Below are 16,022 nucleotides of genomic sequence, written 5' to 3'. Positions count from 1 at the left end.
TGTCCATTTTAACACTCACAAGTAATACTGATAACTACAGGCTATTTCAACAATCAACACGTATCTTATGATTTTAATTCGAAAATTCCCGATTATAGGTACATTCGCGCGCGTGCAAGTTGACTATAGTGTTTGTTTATATTATTTTGAGTGGCAACGTCGCGCAATCGCTGTCTTGTGTACGGGCGCGCGGTAAAAACGAACCGGCAACGTTTGCGGGAGCGGCGCTCCGAATTTTGCTATTTTTTCATAGAAAATCTTCTGTTTTACGCGCAGGGCTCTGACAAAACTATCTCTTTCACTCCTATTGGATTTCGTATTAGAAAATGTACTGAATATTTTTTCATTGGAGCGCAATCGTGAGCGCTCCGCTACGCGCGTTTTATAATACAGTATTATACCTACAGGTGTCAGGTGTATGGAATGATGGAATGATGGATATATTCATTGGTATTGCCAGTAGTTTTTTACGATTACGATTGATTTTAAATAGTAATAATTAATATTAATAATGAAATTAAGGAGTATGATTTTATTATAATTATTTATGGGAGTTCACTGCACCAGCGCTCCTTAGGGCGAGCCGCCTCTGGCTGTGCGTAGGACGCTACACGGGTTAAGAGGCTGATTCAAGAATGTTCTGCCATATTTTTCATTCTGTCAAACACAACGACAGTGCAGAGATAATTATTCCAAGCCCTGACACCGATATTTTTGTATTAGGCCTTTATTTCTGGCATAAACTTGAAAATATACTCGCCATCTTTGAATGCTCCCCCCCACTCCCCCATGCAACTATTTCACTGTACGAACTATTGAATCGTAAACAATGGACTATTGTTAATTATTTAAAATAATAATTTAAAAAATATATTCATGAGTTTTCAATCAATAGTGGTTTAAAGTTAACTCAAAAATGGACCATTTTCGTAAATTTTCTAAAAAATCTTAGAGAAAGTGTAAGAAATGTTATAGTATGCTATATATTCGTGATCTACTCAATAAGCTCTTTCATTTGATACCCCACGCGGCATGTTTTGGAAATGTTTATTTTTTTCTTTGTATGCCATATTTAATAACCGGGGTGCGGGGAAGGGGACCACAAAACTGGTTGGCAACATCTGTCTATAGGATGTCTGGGATCTATACAATATATATCAGAAGTCAGATTTAGGTCCGCTATTTATGCAAACGAACATCTCCTTGGAGCCTGCTCTATGAGCCAAAAAACTGTTATCGTTTGATAAAGCATTTACATTCTCTTGTTTATCGAATTTTTGATGGGTCCGAATTAGGATTATAATGATAACTGCGTTAAAAACAACCGACTTTAAACTTGCACTCGCAACATTTACAAATGCAGACAAAAATGCTCATAAAATAAAAACTTACTGGGCCTATCCGAATAAAATTTTTATGGGACCAATTCGACACCATCCCGCATCGAACAAAAAAAGAATCACGTAAATCGGTTCAGAAACCTCGGAGTAATCGGTGTACATACATAAAAAAAAAAAAAAAAAAAATTGGTTGTCTGTAAAGTCGGTTTACTGACGATAATTGAACGTGACAACGTCCGATTGTGCTTCTTTGTCGCTCGTTCCGCGCTCTCGTTTCCTCCTTTCGTCTCCTCCTTTTTTTTGAAGTCGGTTAAAAAAAAGGAGTAGTTTTCCTATTACGGTGGTAGTTATTTCCAGGTAACTCTGTATTAGGTTATATCTTCTCCTATTACGGCCCTATTCATAGAACATATTAAAATTACCAGCCCCCCTAGCCAAGTGGCATACGATTTATAGCGTTTCTCTTTCTACAAACGTTGACGCCTTATCGAATACGATAAACGACAGGTAGCCAAGTGGATTAGAACTTGGCGAACGCTTATTCTATTGGATCGTACGCTAATGTCTATGGCTTCGAATTCTAACGTCAGTCAGCGTACGTCAAACTGTCAACTGTCATTCAGTTTGACATTAGTAATGTTGAAAAATATTCTTGAAATATTCAAATTAAACTGCCGAATTCCGAAAACGGAAAAAGTAAAAAGTCAAAAAATTTTTGAAGTGAACTAAAAAATACAGGTTGTGCTTTAAATTATAAAAATACAAATAGAGATAAGTTAATTTTGCATTTGCAATGAGGCATAAAAAGATATAATGTCTTCAAGGTTTAAATTTAATTTATTTATGTGTACTTATTTTTCTAGTTTAGAAATGGAGAGACTGCGCGCCAGCCAGGAGCAATTTTCTGCTCTTATAGAATTCATGGAAAGGTACTATTAAAAAAATACAGTTTTGATTCCAAACTTGCTTCAATATTTTTATAATAAACAATGAAATCATTAATACCAAGTGCTTCATTGGTGTGTGTTACCCATAGGTATGGTGACCTCTCTCGACCACAGCGGGGACCTCAGGGTCGACTAAAAGCCGACCAAATGTGGGCAAGGCTCACATTATTACTTAATTCAGTTGGTGGTGGGGTTCACAAATCACAAGAGAAGTGGAAGAAAGTAAGTTTGAACTTGCATCTTGTTAACCTAGCTGTATATTTCAAACTCTCAATTGTTTTGCTATTAACTTGCATCTTGTTAACCTAAGTGTACATTGCAAACTCTCAATTGTTTTGCTATTCACTTGCATCTTGTTAACCTAAGTGTATATTGCAAACTCTCAATTGTTTTGCTATTTACTTGCATCTTGTTAACCTAAGTGTATATTGCAAACTCTCAATTGTTTTGCTATTAACTTGCATGTTGTTAACCTAAGTGTATATTGCAAACTCTCAATTGTTTTGCTATTTACTTGCATCTTGTTAACATAGCTGTATATTTTAATATATTCATTTATTTTGCTATTGCCCTTTTCATGCACCGCTTTAACTCACAACATGTAAACCTAAAGGTCTGGGCAGATTGGAAGACTAAAACAAAAAAAAAGAAAATGTTGATTTCCAACCACACAAATGGTACTGGTGGTGGTCCAAGCAGCAGGCTGTCTCTAACAGTTTTGGAAGACCGAGTCTGTGCCATACTGGGAGAGACTGCTGTTCTTGGTCAAGCTGGCATACAAGAGCATGGCTTTAATGTTAGTACTATTATATTATAGCAACTTTACGTATCACACCAATTCCTCTGTAACTTGCATGGCCAATAATAGATATTTATTTTGAAAGAGATTACATATAAGCCTCTTTCAACTTGTGTAAAATGAATTGTATTAAATAAATAAAACAAATAAACAGCTTGAAAATCTATACTAATATAATAAAGCTGAAGAGTTTGTTTGTTTGATTGAACACGCTAATCTCGGGAAATACTGGTCCGATTTGAAAATTTCTTTCGATTTTAGATAGCCCACTTATCGAGGAAGGTTATAGGCTATATATCATCTCGCTAAGACCAACAGGAGCAGAGCACTGCAGGTAAAACTACGGAGCACAGCTAGTGTTTGAAAATGTAATTCCATCACAATATAATTAATAGATAGTTAATGTTGATGAGAACATTAAATATCTTTTAATTATATTTTATTCTTTATAAATCTATATCAATTATACAAAATACTTAGCTAACAATTCCTAATCGTAACATTTGTAAGTGTTAAGAGTATATGATAAAAGTTATAAATAACTAATATATTGATAAAAATAAATATTTTTCAGGCGCCACCAGTACCAAGGGAAGAACCCATTCCTGAAGATGTGGAAATTGAAATTCCTGTAGGCTTAGAGAATTTTAATTATAATAGTAAGTTTTATTAAACTCTATTTACTTATTAAATTAGCCTTCTTCTAGGAGCTGTTTTCAATCGTCATAATATAGTTTAATCGATAATAATTGAACATAATTCATTAAATGACTTGAATAAATTAGTCTTTGCTTGTATCCTAGAGAATATTATTCAACAGATGGAATGGATGAACATTTCTAATTTATAATATAAGTGGAAGTCAGAATTATATTTGCCTCCTTAACATTATTTTCATTACTCAACAGCAAGTGTTCCAACATTGCCAGCATCACCGCTACTGCTAGACCCACAGCCCTCACCACCACCACCACCAGTACGTCCGCCGCCCCCTCTACCGCGTTCTCCTCCGCGTCCCACTGGTCGACGGTCATCGGCGTCACCGCGATCTGCGACTGCCTCGCCGCGACATGGGATGCAGAGAGCTCGCAGGAATCGCGGCTTAACGCCATTTGACCGGGCCGCTACAGAATTTGTGGCGGTTGAACAACGACGCCTTGCACTGGAGGAGACGCGAGAGAAGCTTTCCCATGAGCGAGAAAGGGAAAGGGAAAAGCTTCTCCATGAACGTGAGAGGGAGCGTGAGGAACTTTTCCACCAAAGAGAAATGGAGCGACTGCGGCTGGAGTCGCTAAAGGTTGAGGCAAATCGCGAGCAAACTAGGGTGATGCAGCAAATAGCTGTTATCGGGCAAAGGTTGCTCGAGATATTGCCTCAAGGGCCCGCATCTTAATTTTTTTTTTCATAGGGTTTTAAGTGTATTATTTAGTGCCTTTCTTTTTATTTTTTTTAAGTGCTTGTTTTAGATTTTAATTTAATAGTTTAAGTACAGTATTTTCTGTCCTCAGTCTTTAGTTGTTTTACTTTTTACACGCTTTTTATTAGCTTCACCTGTATGTTTGAATGTTTGTTTGTAACCGACTTCTTTGGGCGCGATTTTGACCCACTTTAAACGGCCAGATTTCGTTCAAACTTTGTAGATTTATTGAGGACCGATGACAATACACTAATTTGATAAAATTATTCCATTTTTCAATTTGCAAAAAGCGTGTTTTTTAGTTTTTTTTAAACTATTATTATATATATCTTTAAATTTAATAGGATTTATATGTACTTAATTTATTTTAAGTGTTTGTTTTAGATTTTAATATTTTAATTTAATAGTTTAAGTACAGTATTTTCTGTCCTCTGTCTTTAGTTGTTTTACTTTTTAATCTTTAAATTTTATAGGATTTATATGTACTTAATTTGTTTTAAGTGTTTGTTTTAGTTTTAAGAATATTAAATAAAACATATATATACATAATAATAGTATATTTTATTACTTAATTAGTTAAGTAGTTTATACCACCATTAATTCAGTACACACTTTTTTAAATACTAACAAAAAATACAATAATAAAAATTACAAACTTAAAAATATAAAAAACAGGTTGAGGCTGCAACAATGATCAATTTTTTCACCTATGACCTGCACTAAAATATGAGCAGTTATCAGAAACTTTAAAAGGATTAATATATACTGTAACTAATGCAGTTTCATTATTTAAATCTGTGTAGGTAAACAAAATAATGTTTTAGGAGCGAAAAAATATTATACAAAACTACTTGGTCAGGCATACTAAATTAGGCTTAAAAGTAATACACATTAAAACTACACACAACACACTTTAAAAAATACAAAAATAACCTACTAAACTAATCTATTAACTAAATTATTTAGCATTATTCTGCCACTCATCAGCTCATCTTGGTTGCTGGAAATGGGTCCAACCCCCACACTCGGTTCATCACCATCCTCTTGTTGCTCAGCCATATTATTAGGGGGAGGTAATTTAGCATCCAGTGCAATATTGTGCAGAACACAACATGCAATAGTTACCTCACTGGCAACACGAGGATGGTAATGGAGTGTACGATGCTTCAGCAAGCATCTCCAACGAGCCTTCAATACACCAAAACATCGTTCAATACAATTGCGTGCCTGTAAATGGCGTGTAGTGTACACCTCTGCTCGAGAACCTGGTTCGGCATTTAAAATTGGTGTCATCAGCCACGCTCTCTGTGGGTATCCAGAATCACCTTAAACAAATAATGTAGTTAAAGAGCTTTATAAATTATAACTCCAATATTTTTATGATAAATATGTAGAAGTAGGTAGGAATTAAATGATTTACCTAATAGCCACGTCAATTCACCATTTTCGTGAAGTCCACGCATGTATGGTTCCACTTCACTGGATGACCATATGAAGGAATCATGCGTGGCTCCACCATATTTTGCATTGACATTGATAATCTTTAAATTATCATCACATATCTGAAAAAAAAAATTTAAGTTATAAAAAATATTCTATTTGCAGTTGCTTTGTTATTTTGTTTTAATGAAACATGATTAAAAACAATGCTTACTAACTAATAATACATATGCAAAGAAAAATAGCTTACCATTTGCACATTTAAGGAATGGTATCCTTTTCTGTTAAAATAATTCTGTTCATCAATGTGGGGTTTTACAATTGATATGTGAGTGCAATCTATGCATCCAATTACCCCTGGCAATTGAAATTTCCTTTGAAATCTGTAATTAGGTACATTCACATTTTATAATCAAAGACAATTACCTACATATATTAAACATATAATACAATTGTTAAAAAGACTTTCAAATGAATTTGTCATAATATTTTGTAAACCTTTAAAACATTTAGAATTGAACAGAAACAAACATTTTGTGGTATAATAGAATTGTTTGTGACTACAATAGCAGCAACCTTCTTCAATGCAAAGGATTATGTTATTTATTAAAATTGTACAAAACATTGAAAGTTTTTTTTTTTTTATGTCAGAGCAAGCAACTTAAGCATAAGAAATAAACACTTGCAACATAAGAAGTGTTGCAGGTGCTTTGCCGGCCTTTTATGGACAAATAAGCTCTTTTCTTGAAGGCCCCAATGTCGTAGTTGTACATTGAAAGTTATAAATAAATTAATAAAAACACTTACTCTTGTCGAATTCTTGTTCTTTCTTGGTGTGTTTGAGGGAAAACTATCCATTTTTTCACTATCCGAGGACTGTTGAGTGCCTCCACAACTTGCCTAATGCATCTACTTGTAGTGCGTTGTGGCAAATGTTGTGTGACACCCACAATTCTCTGATAGGATCCCGTTGCGAAGAAACTCAGAGCGCAAAGAACCTACGAATATAAGTAGAATTAGGATACGTAATATAGGTACTTAGTAGATATGCACAACACATGCCTTTCATTGGGCATTTAAAATATCGGACATCACTAATAATTATAAACAATCGCAGTGAAGAAACTGTGGATTACCTTTACTTCCAAAGGAATTTCTTTAGTCCCCCGTATGTTTGTTTCGTTACGTAGGCTGCAGCAAAGCTCGCTAAAAGTTTTTTTATTTAACCTAAAACGCTCCTGAAACAATTGTTCCGGCATTTCATTGATTGTCTCTAAACTCGGTCTGGACGCATTTCTTTTTTGGCGCCTGAGCCAAAGTTCTTCATCGTGCGCAGCTTTTAAAAGTCTCAAAGCGTGCATTTTATGAAAACTAAAATTTTATAATCACTAAACACAACACGAAACTTCGACAGCTGATTATAAAATCGCCATTTTGTTTCGATTTCTACAAGATGCTATAGCGTACGCTAGTTATCGAACGCCCATTGGCGTAGTCTCCTGTCAAAAGTGCCACTTGGCTAAGCATTTGTATGGCGCCTGTCGTATGACTTAGGTACCTAACGTTTCGTCACGTTTCGTCTAATAGAATAGAAAAACATTGCCACTTGGCTACCAATTTTCGTTTCGTTACGCTGGGTCACGTGACGTATCTCCAGCTTATGTCAATCTCATACATTCGTTTATCTATTCTATCAAACGCAATGACTAAGGAATCCTATGGACAGGGCATATTGTTCTATACAAACAACTGATTATACAAATATCATGCATTTCGATACCGAAATAATAAAACTAATACTGTCTCTTTCTAACTAATGAATATTCTGATATGTGAAAAAATATGACTATACGTCAGTCAGTGCTAATTCTATACCGCTTGACATTTGAAGTTAGCTCAAATACCTACTGTGGCCGGTCGCCATTTTATGTTCTCGTTAATACGATGTACATGCTCTGTCATTGCTCCGTAGTAAACATTGAAAAATATTGAATATTTTTGTGATTGTGACAAACATTTGTGTCTAAAACATATAGAGTGGTCAAGGACAAATAGTGGCATAATGCCAAAGCGCAGTATTGTGAGATGTGGCTCCGGAAAGAATGAAAACCAGAAAAGTTTGTCTTTGCACCGGTATGTATACGTTTTGACTGAAATATTAGTTATTTCTTTGCTGATTTAGTTATTTTCATGTATATTGAATTAAGGAGTATTCACAGACTATGTTCAGTGCAAAATTGTTACCAAATATAGCTTTATTTTGTATATTTTCGTTCTAGTAAAATAATGAATTTGGGTGCTAGTGATGGCTTATAATATCGACATCAGCAAAATGTTCGATGATGACGTGCGTCTCCCAAGGCTGTGTCATTAATCTTAAGAATAGTTGCTTTGGTGAATACACTTCCAAAATAACAAATTAATTTTGCCAAGAGCAGCAGAAGGAAAAATAAAACACTTAAATTTACCTAATATGAATTTTAACTTAAGATTAATCGCTTTTATAGTACCTACTTTAATTAAAAATGTATTTATAAATAAGTCAGGTCAGGATTAAAATTATAATAACCTAAATATTCATTTTTTGAAGGTTACCAAGAAGTGAAAATAGAAAAGGAGAATGGTTAGAAGCAATTGAAACTGAAAATATCAAGCCAAATGTAAAGGATATATCATAGTACATTTCCCAGAAAGTGCTTTCAATAGAACAATGGATGTGATTAGTCTGCACGATGATGCTACACCAGTATGTCTGCCGCTGCATTCACACAGGGTGAGGTTTTTATCTGTAGACACGTGATGTCTTCCAATTTACTTTTGGTCTTTTTATTTAGATTTAGGGCTGTCATTTATAATCTAACGTTTCTCCTATTTTGAAGGAGGCCTGTGAACAAACTGAGATGGTTTTATATGATTTTTTGAGTACAAACTTGGGTGATATTTGGTTGTTGAAATGTTATTGACTGAGGGAAAGTGCAATTTACTTTAAATACATGGGGTGTTTTAAGTTATTTTTCTATTCTTTATAAATTTATATATATAAAGCATTTGAATGCCATAAAACCAAAAATATAAATTCAAATTCCGCTATTGTAAGCCCTAATGTTGATATTAATTTCAAACCATCAGCATTGCCCTTTTAATTAAAATGTATTGCATTTTAGTTTAAATGTAAAGTGAACAATGCTAGTTAATGTAAACTGTGACATTTCATTTCCAGGTACCAGTTGAGCCTCAAATCCCGAACTCAAAAATGAACAGAGTGAATCCGAGTGCATCCCAGGCTGCACAAAATAGTTTAGCTCTATAATTTTCTCTGTTATTAGGTATATATTATTGTTTTTTTGTCTTATTATTTATAAATAAATAAATTACTGTATATTGTGTTGTTCATCGTAATAAAATACTATTATATACCTGTATTATTATATATGTTGTTTCATTATATTACATTCCTCAAAACTGAAATTACCAAATTGTAAGTCTACCGTAATCCTTATATCGAAGTCAAAATTGAACTGGATTTATCAAATTATACAGCTATCTTGTCCTGCGAGGTTGCTGGTGTTTTACAAGTAACCCTGTATAGGTGTTACCGTCACGAGCAGCCATCGCCATACTTAATTTTATTAATTGGCATTGTCATTTTTTCCATTTGTAATTTTACGTCTATGTTTTGTACAATAAAGTTAAAATAAATAAAAAAGAGTGTGTGTTTATGTACACGCGTTAGAAGTTACTTCTTTGGCGTATGGACAAAATACTAGAATATACAACTTGAACATAGTTATCAATTTTCATACCACCTAGAACTTACTTCATGCTGTTAATTTTAGGTGTCGGTGTGCGCGCGCATCGTAAAAATTCACTCTCACTATTTTTCTCCACCGCGCCAAAACAAATACTTATAAATTCAAAATAAATATATTAATATTATTTTTATATCGATAAACATAATAATGTTTATCGATATATTCTCGGCACTAAACACCGCCATGTTTTGTTACAAGCATTATGGCGCCGGCCACACTTTTTTTGTAGGTATGTCACTTCCATGTGATTCCATATTCATTGATCAAACGTTACGCTAATTATAGAAAGCCACTTGGCTAGGGGGGCAGAGACGTTAGAGCGTTTTCACATTGTCCGGTCCGATATCGGATATCGGACGCCGATAGCCGATATCCGATATCGGAGGCTAAGTAAAATGTATGATTTACGTACCTGTCTTTCACATTGTCCAGTCCGATATCGGATATCGGAGCCAACACCGATATTCCCGTGAACTATCGGACGATAATGTTCAGTGTTACCAGCTCAATTTTCGAAAAGGTAGTATACCAACAGCAAAAAAAGCACTAGTTTGTGTATTTTCAGTCATTTCTAGGCGCTAAATGTAAAAAAAAATCCTTTCATTTACTTTAACCTCCTGAGACCCAGGATTTTTTTTTCTTTCTTTTTTAATAAAAATTAGCGGCATCTGTTCTAATGCAATTATAGATATTCAAAAAAATGAAAAAAAAAATCTTTCGTGGAAAACTTGGATTTTCTTTATGTCATTTATATATTACAGGGGGTCCCAGTTCCAAGTGTAATAAGTTTATGAAAATGAAGAAAAACTACATGTTTTTTTAGTTATTATATATTTTTAAACTTGAAACCTAATATTTATTATTCTATCTATTGTTCTGTATCTATTTTTTGTAACTTGGTTCAAAGATAGGTATTTTTAAGGGTGAGAAATAACCAGTTCAAGTATTTTGCACCGGCGCGGCGGTGTATTTATATTGTCACGTCCACCCCTAGGTCTTATTTCTAATCCATCCTCTTGGTCAGCCTCCTCTAATGCTTGGTCCACGTCATGTGCGTCCCCGAAATGGTCTGCCAACAACTGAAGATGACATACATAGTGACGATTCTGTTCTGACGTGACTCATACTCATTGGACGAATGGAAGAAGACTCATTTTCTGGTGTTTGGGTGGCTTCGTCGGTATCATTTGGGGGATTATCTTCATCTCAAACATTTATTTATTCAATTAGACTTTTCTAAAAGCACTTTTGAATCGTCATAACAGTATTAACATTTACCACCGATTCGGAAAGCAGTATCTATGGAGAAGAACCGGCAAGTAACTCCATAGGTCCATCATATAGGTCAATATTTGACTCATCCAGGTGTTGGTAGACCTCAGTATCTTATAATCCTTGAAAATTATAATAAAATCTGTACATATAGGTAATACATGTTTTGTAACCACCTTGTAACCAATACCAATTTGGCAAGAATTGAGACCAAATGTCTTACCAGTATGACATAAGAGAAAACATTCATATTTTTCACAAGTTTAAGATTTATCTTACAAAATAACTATTGCGGTTGCAGAAATAATATCTATTATAATTAGATATACAAAGATATACTGCAATATACTAATGGTTCCACTAAAAATGTAAGATTACTGACCACGTGTTTGCCGTCGCACAGCCACCGTCAACTTCGAAATGAGAATACTTCAAATCAGTGTCACTTATAAAACCAAAAACCGTTTAGTATAGCGGATGACATACCACTACATCGATTTGAGGTATTATTCCCGCATATACGCAAAAGATGGCGTTGAAATATTTTTTTATTGTTTATGTAATATATATATGACCGCAGGCCCCAGGAGGTTAAACCTTTTTATTAAGAAAACATTCATTTAAGTATTTAAAGGCATTAAAAATACGATTTATACGGGAGCTATTTTAATATCGTCCTATAATATACGGCAATTGGCTGAACTGAAGTAAACAAAAATATATTGTGTTCTTAAATTCAACCGTATCTTCGAAATATTAGTATCTTTTATCTTTATTTACTCATTCTGCCTCGCTCCTCCTCCTACTCGGACTACTGTTGTGCTGTAAGCTGTTTATTGTATTGTTGTCATTGAGTCACAGATTTAGTGCTTTGTTTTAGCGCCGATATCAAACCTGTATAATAAATAGCACATCTAAATAATATTAAGTAATTAATAATATCAAATCTTTTTTATATTTTACTTTTCCAGCTGTTTTTGAAGTCGGTTTCTTTATTGTAGTTATTTTTACTGTATGTACAACTACGATCTATCAGTTGATTTTTTTTAAATCAAACCCTTTTTATTGAAAAGAAAATTTACAATACGGCAATTTTGTTTAGTTTTCTCTAAAATTTCAGAATTAGAATGCGGCAACCCTTAGACTAAGGATTGGTCTCCGCGCGCGCGCTACGACTAGATACCGCTCCACCTAAAAACAATAGCTCCGTGAGTGCGGCAACTCAGTTCTGTAGTGTGTGTAAGGCAATTTGTAAGGACGCTAGTGTGTGTGAAGAATTGTACTGCCAGCTACATAAATTTTACCCCATAAATGGGAAATGGGCTATCTTGGAAAGAAGTTTGAAAAATATTTTCATTTCATTTTGGCCTTGCCGGGAATCGAACCCATGAACATGTGACTCAAATCCACTTGCGATGCCACTATACTATCACAAAGGTTTTTTAAAAGTAAAAAAGCAGTAATAAAAAAATAACATATGAGTCAGTTAAACAAGGTTAAACAGAAATAAATTATTGTTATTATCATTTTTTTTATAATATGCGTTAGTACCTAATAGTATTGAAAAAAAAAAAACATTATGAATAAAATAAGTTCAAATTAAAAGTGTGTTTTTGGGATATGCAGTACGGCAACACTAAATGGCGTCGTATTTTCGTAAACAACATTTTCAAAGTACAGGTGAAATATCGAATAATACGATTATTCCTGATGTTACGTGATCCCAGTGTCTTTCTTATTATTTGTTGTATTTTTTTTAAACAGTTTTATGGCACAAACAGGCATTTTACTTCAGGTTTTGTCCAAAATCTTTAGAAACTATCGGTACACCCTCTCCACACAATGCTCGTGACACGACTGGCTCGGGTACGCCGATTTCGGCGTACTTTTAGTTGCCGCATTTTTCGAGTACGCCGGCGGTATCTAGTCGTAGCGTGCGCGGAGACCAATCCATAATCTAAGGCGGCGACCCTAAATTTTGTCAAGAACGCGCGGCGACTATTGAGCTTGTTTACTATTTTGGTTGTCATGGCTATATTATTATTAGTCTGTGGTACTATGTACATTGCGGAATCTGTGACTGTGAATTAGTTTAGTTTAATTTATTTCTGTTTAAATATTTGCACCCCCAGATATTAGGTAGAATGTACATATTAGCACTATAAAATTGTAATAACAGCACCTACATTTGTAAATGTAATTTGAATTTGTATTTGCTAGTTTCGTCGCTTTAATACTGAGTTGAATTTTTTTTTTATTTTATTTGTATAAGAACATAACAGTCATACATGATTTAATATAAAAAAGTTCTAAAATTCACTACGACCACACAACATGTTCTAATAATAAAAAAAGAAAAACAGCATATAAAAAAACAAGCCTCACAATGAAATTGAATATTGAAACTAGATTCTGACTCTGCAGAGGGTACAAATCCATACTCCGCAGTCAGCAGATTAAACCGGTTTGAAAAACATCAGTTTATTTATTACTATTTATTTCATTTAAAATAAAGTTTATTTTTTGTAACACAAATGCATCCACTGTTTATTTTAATTCCCAATATATCTACTTTTCCAGTTTCTGGCAACACTCATGTTATCGGGACGATATTATCGGATAATGTGAAAGGGCAAATTGTGTCCGATATCGGATATCGGCTATCGGCTTCCGATATCCGATATCGGATCGGATAATGTGAAAACGCTCTTACTCTAAAAATCGAAATCTGACATCTAGAATCGAATGCATTGATTACTTGTGAATAAAAATCATCATAAATTAATAAATTCGATTGACAAATATTTCAAATCCGTATCGATTAATTCACTTTAATCGATGTTTTTAAGCAGGTTACCTCTCTTTGAAGATAAAATTGATAGACGTCAAATGTTGCCTATTAAATTGGCTCGACTATAATATTTCACTTGCATAAGTAAGTAATGCATTTACCAAAAATCGTAAATGATCGAAAACATGATTTTATACATCATTTTTATTTTAATACAGATTATAACACTTTTCGCTAAGGATGGTAACACTTATTTCTTGTGTCTATGGTCATTCGATGGATTTCAAAACGAACAATGTTGTTTATGAAAATTCAAAAAGTACGATACAATTGTGCGTTTGGTATAACAAAATATATAATGTAGTTCAGTAAGAGAGCGCTGTTAGCATAATGTTCAAGCATCAGCGTCCGCGCCCTTCAGCCTGAGGCGCGCGAAGTCTTCGAAGATTATGTCGTCGTCTTGTTCTTGGCCATTTTCGTTTCTGTAAACAAAATTCGATATTAGTTTACGTATAGTGTAAGTATAGTGAGGTCTTAGATTACAAAATAAAAGACAGATGGAGCGTTGCCGAACTAAACCGAATGATTTATCGTCATTTTCAATAAAGCTATGTGTGCTGTCATTTCGCCGCTGCACTGTACGTATACGGTGCTTCTGTGTGCGTGTAATGTTACCAGATATTGAAAAATTTCCCAAATTTTTCCCCGACTACGGAAAAAAGAGGGTTATGTTTTTCGAGTTTATGTATGTATGTATAATATTTCTTTGACACGCCCTGCAGTATAAACCGTTGGACCGATTTTGAGTTGTGAGGTTTCATTGCAATCATCTGAATTATTATGTTAGTGGCGGTAGTGACGTAGGCTATACATATACATAAATTAGCAGTCAAGTTTTAATTTTTCTTACCTTCTCGGTAACCTAGCAAAGATGCCAGTCTTGAACCGATGATTGATACATACCTATCACTAAACATAATATGTACAACACCTAATGTATTTAGCTCTAAGGTTAGGTTAAGTTTGATTGGATAAACGAATTTGAATTTGAATTTGAATTTTATTTTAATATAATTTCGGGTTAGTGATTTTTTTTTATAATATTACATAAAGTACCTGCCTACTAAAGTTATACATATATGGCCGAAATAATTGTTTTCAATTTTTAATTAAATAAATTACATAAAAAATGCCAGAAATAAAGGCCTAATACAAAAATATCGGTGTCAGGGCTTGGAATAATTATCTCTGCACTGTCGTTGTGTTTGACAGAATGAAAAATATGGCAAAACATTCTTGAATCAGCCTCTTAACCCGTGTAGCGTCCTACGCACAGCGGTTGTAGCGTAACTCAAATTGTACTGAGAGCGTCCTGCGCTGCAGCAAACGCTGTGCGTAACGCGGCCCGTGACATTGAAGGTCATCAGTAGAGACGTACAAGTGAATGTTTCCAGTATAAAAAATATTTCTCTATGCCTTAAACATTTATAATTCGAATCGACACGACTCCGAGACAGGAAATACAGACTAAAACCACAAAAAAAAAAAAAAAGTGAATCATTGATTGAGTTGCGTCATCGGCCATAGTTTGTACTTTGTAACGTTCGTCTTGTTCAACGAATATTTGGATTGTGAATTATGCCGAGAGGAATAATTAGATGAGTGATAATTGAGACGTATATTACTGGAAATTTTACGTAGAATACGTTTATGATATTGGTTTTAGGGATATTTGAAGAATACTCAGTGAAAAAGTGTCTCAACTTTTCAGTGCGGAAGACGCAAAATGGCGCTTTTTTTCTTGTTTGTGAATAATGGATATTTGTTATTATTCATAGTGAAATACGTTGTGTTAAATGTGTGAAAATATAAGTGAATGTATTTGGCAATCGTGTAGTGATATGAAAACGTGAATATGATCATTTGATGACTCACCATTATCATGTAAGTGTTAGTAGGTATGTAAGCAATTAAAATTAAAACAAAAGAAAATCAATTTTTTTATAATTTTATAGAAAAAATATATCGTCATGATTACATTTTTATGCTATAACTAGTTTCTTCCTCTTTCCAAAAATATATCATACATGGCATATAATTATAGAACAATAGGGAAAATAAAATTTTCAAACTCGGTAGTCATAAAAAAGCTAGATTTCGTAAACTACCTCGACATACTTGGGACGCATAACATCTGTGCGTAT

At 34.0% G+C, this 16,022-nt stretch overlaps 2 protein-coding genes and 2 long non-coding RNA genes across 6 annotated transcripts; 2 read left to right on the top strand and 2 right to left on the bottom strand.

The window, feature by feature from the left end:
* Nucleotides 1-1,720: 1,720 nt before the first annotated feature.
* On the top strand, nt 1,721-4,592 carry LOC123692755 (formin-like protein 2). Of its 3 annotated transcripts, XM_045637547.1 has the most exons (6): nt 1,721-2,111; nt 2,204-2,269; nt 2,377-2,509; nt 2,901-3,083; nt 3,661-3,745; nt 3,995-4,592. In XM_045637547.1, exons 2-6 carry the CDS (start codon nt 2,211-2,213, stop codon nt 4,477-4,479), a joined length of 945 nt encoding a protein of 314 aa, XP_045493503.1. In that variant the 5' UTR covers nt 1,721-2,111; nt 2,204-2,210; the 3' UTR covers nt 4,480-4,592. The 3 variants fall into 3 exon arrangements, with proteins under 3 accessions (XP_045493503.1, XP_045493502.1, XP_045493504.1); XM_045637546.1 differs by lacking the exon at nt 1,721-2,111 and having other exon boundaries at nt 2,120-2,269; XM_045637548.1 differs by lacking the exons at nt 1,721-2,111; nt 2,901-3,083 and having other exon boundaries at nt 2,120-2,269; nt 3,995-4,591.
* Nucleotides 4,593-5,045: 453 nt separating this feature from the next.
* On the bottom strand, nt 5,046-7,393 carry LOC123692754 (putative nuclease HARBI1). The gene is made up of 5 exons (XM_045637545.1): nt 7,080-7,393; nt 6,751-6,941; nt 6,194-6,326; nt 5,924-6,065; nt 5,046-5,828 (listed from the first exon to the last, which is right to left on the bottom strand). Exons 1-5 carry the CDS (start codon nt 7,302-7,304, stop codon nt 5,440-5,442), a joined length of 1,080 nt encoding a protein of 359 aa, XP_045493501.1. The 5' UTR covers nt 7,305-7,393; the 3' UTR covers nt 5,046-5,439.
* A 404-nt stretch (nt 7,394-7,797) lies between these two features.
* LOC123692760 lies at nt 7,798-9,276 on the top strand. Its single transcript, XR_006751594.1, has 3 exons — nt 7,798-8,076; nt 8,534-8,716; nt 9,164-9,276. It is a non-coding gene; the product is annotated as an uncharacterized LOC123692760 (long non-coding RNA).
* A 4,728-nt stretch (nt 9,277-14,004) lies between these two features.
* LOC123692758 lies at nt 14,005-15,249 on the bottom strand. Its single transcript, XR_006751592.1, has 2 exons — nt 14,729-15,249; nt 14,005-14,300 (listed from the first exon to the last, which is right to left on the bottom strand). It is a non-coding gene; the product is annotated as an uncharacterized LOC123692758 (long non-coding RNA).
* Between the last annotated feature and the right edge of the window lie 773 nt (nt 15,250-16,022).

The sequence above is a fragment of the Colias croceus genome, chromosome 6 (genome assembly GCF_905220415.1).
Source record: "Colias croceus chromosome 6, ilColCroc2.1".
Taxonomy (NCBI): Eukaryota; Metazoa; Arthropoda; class Insecta; order Lepidoptera; family Pieridae; genus Colias; species Colias croceus.
The sequence above is the reverse complement of the archived record's forward strand: the minus strand, read 5'-3'. Positions and strand labels throughout refer to the sequence as shown.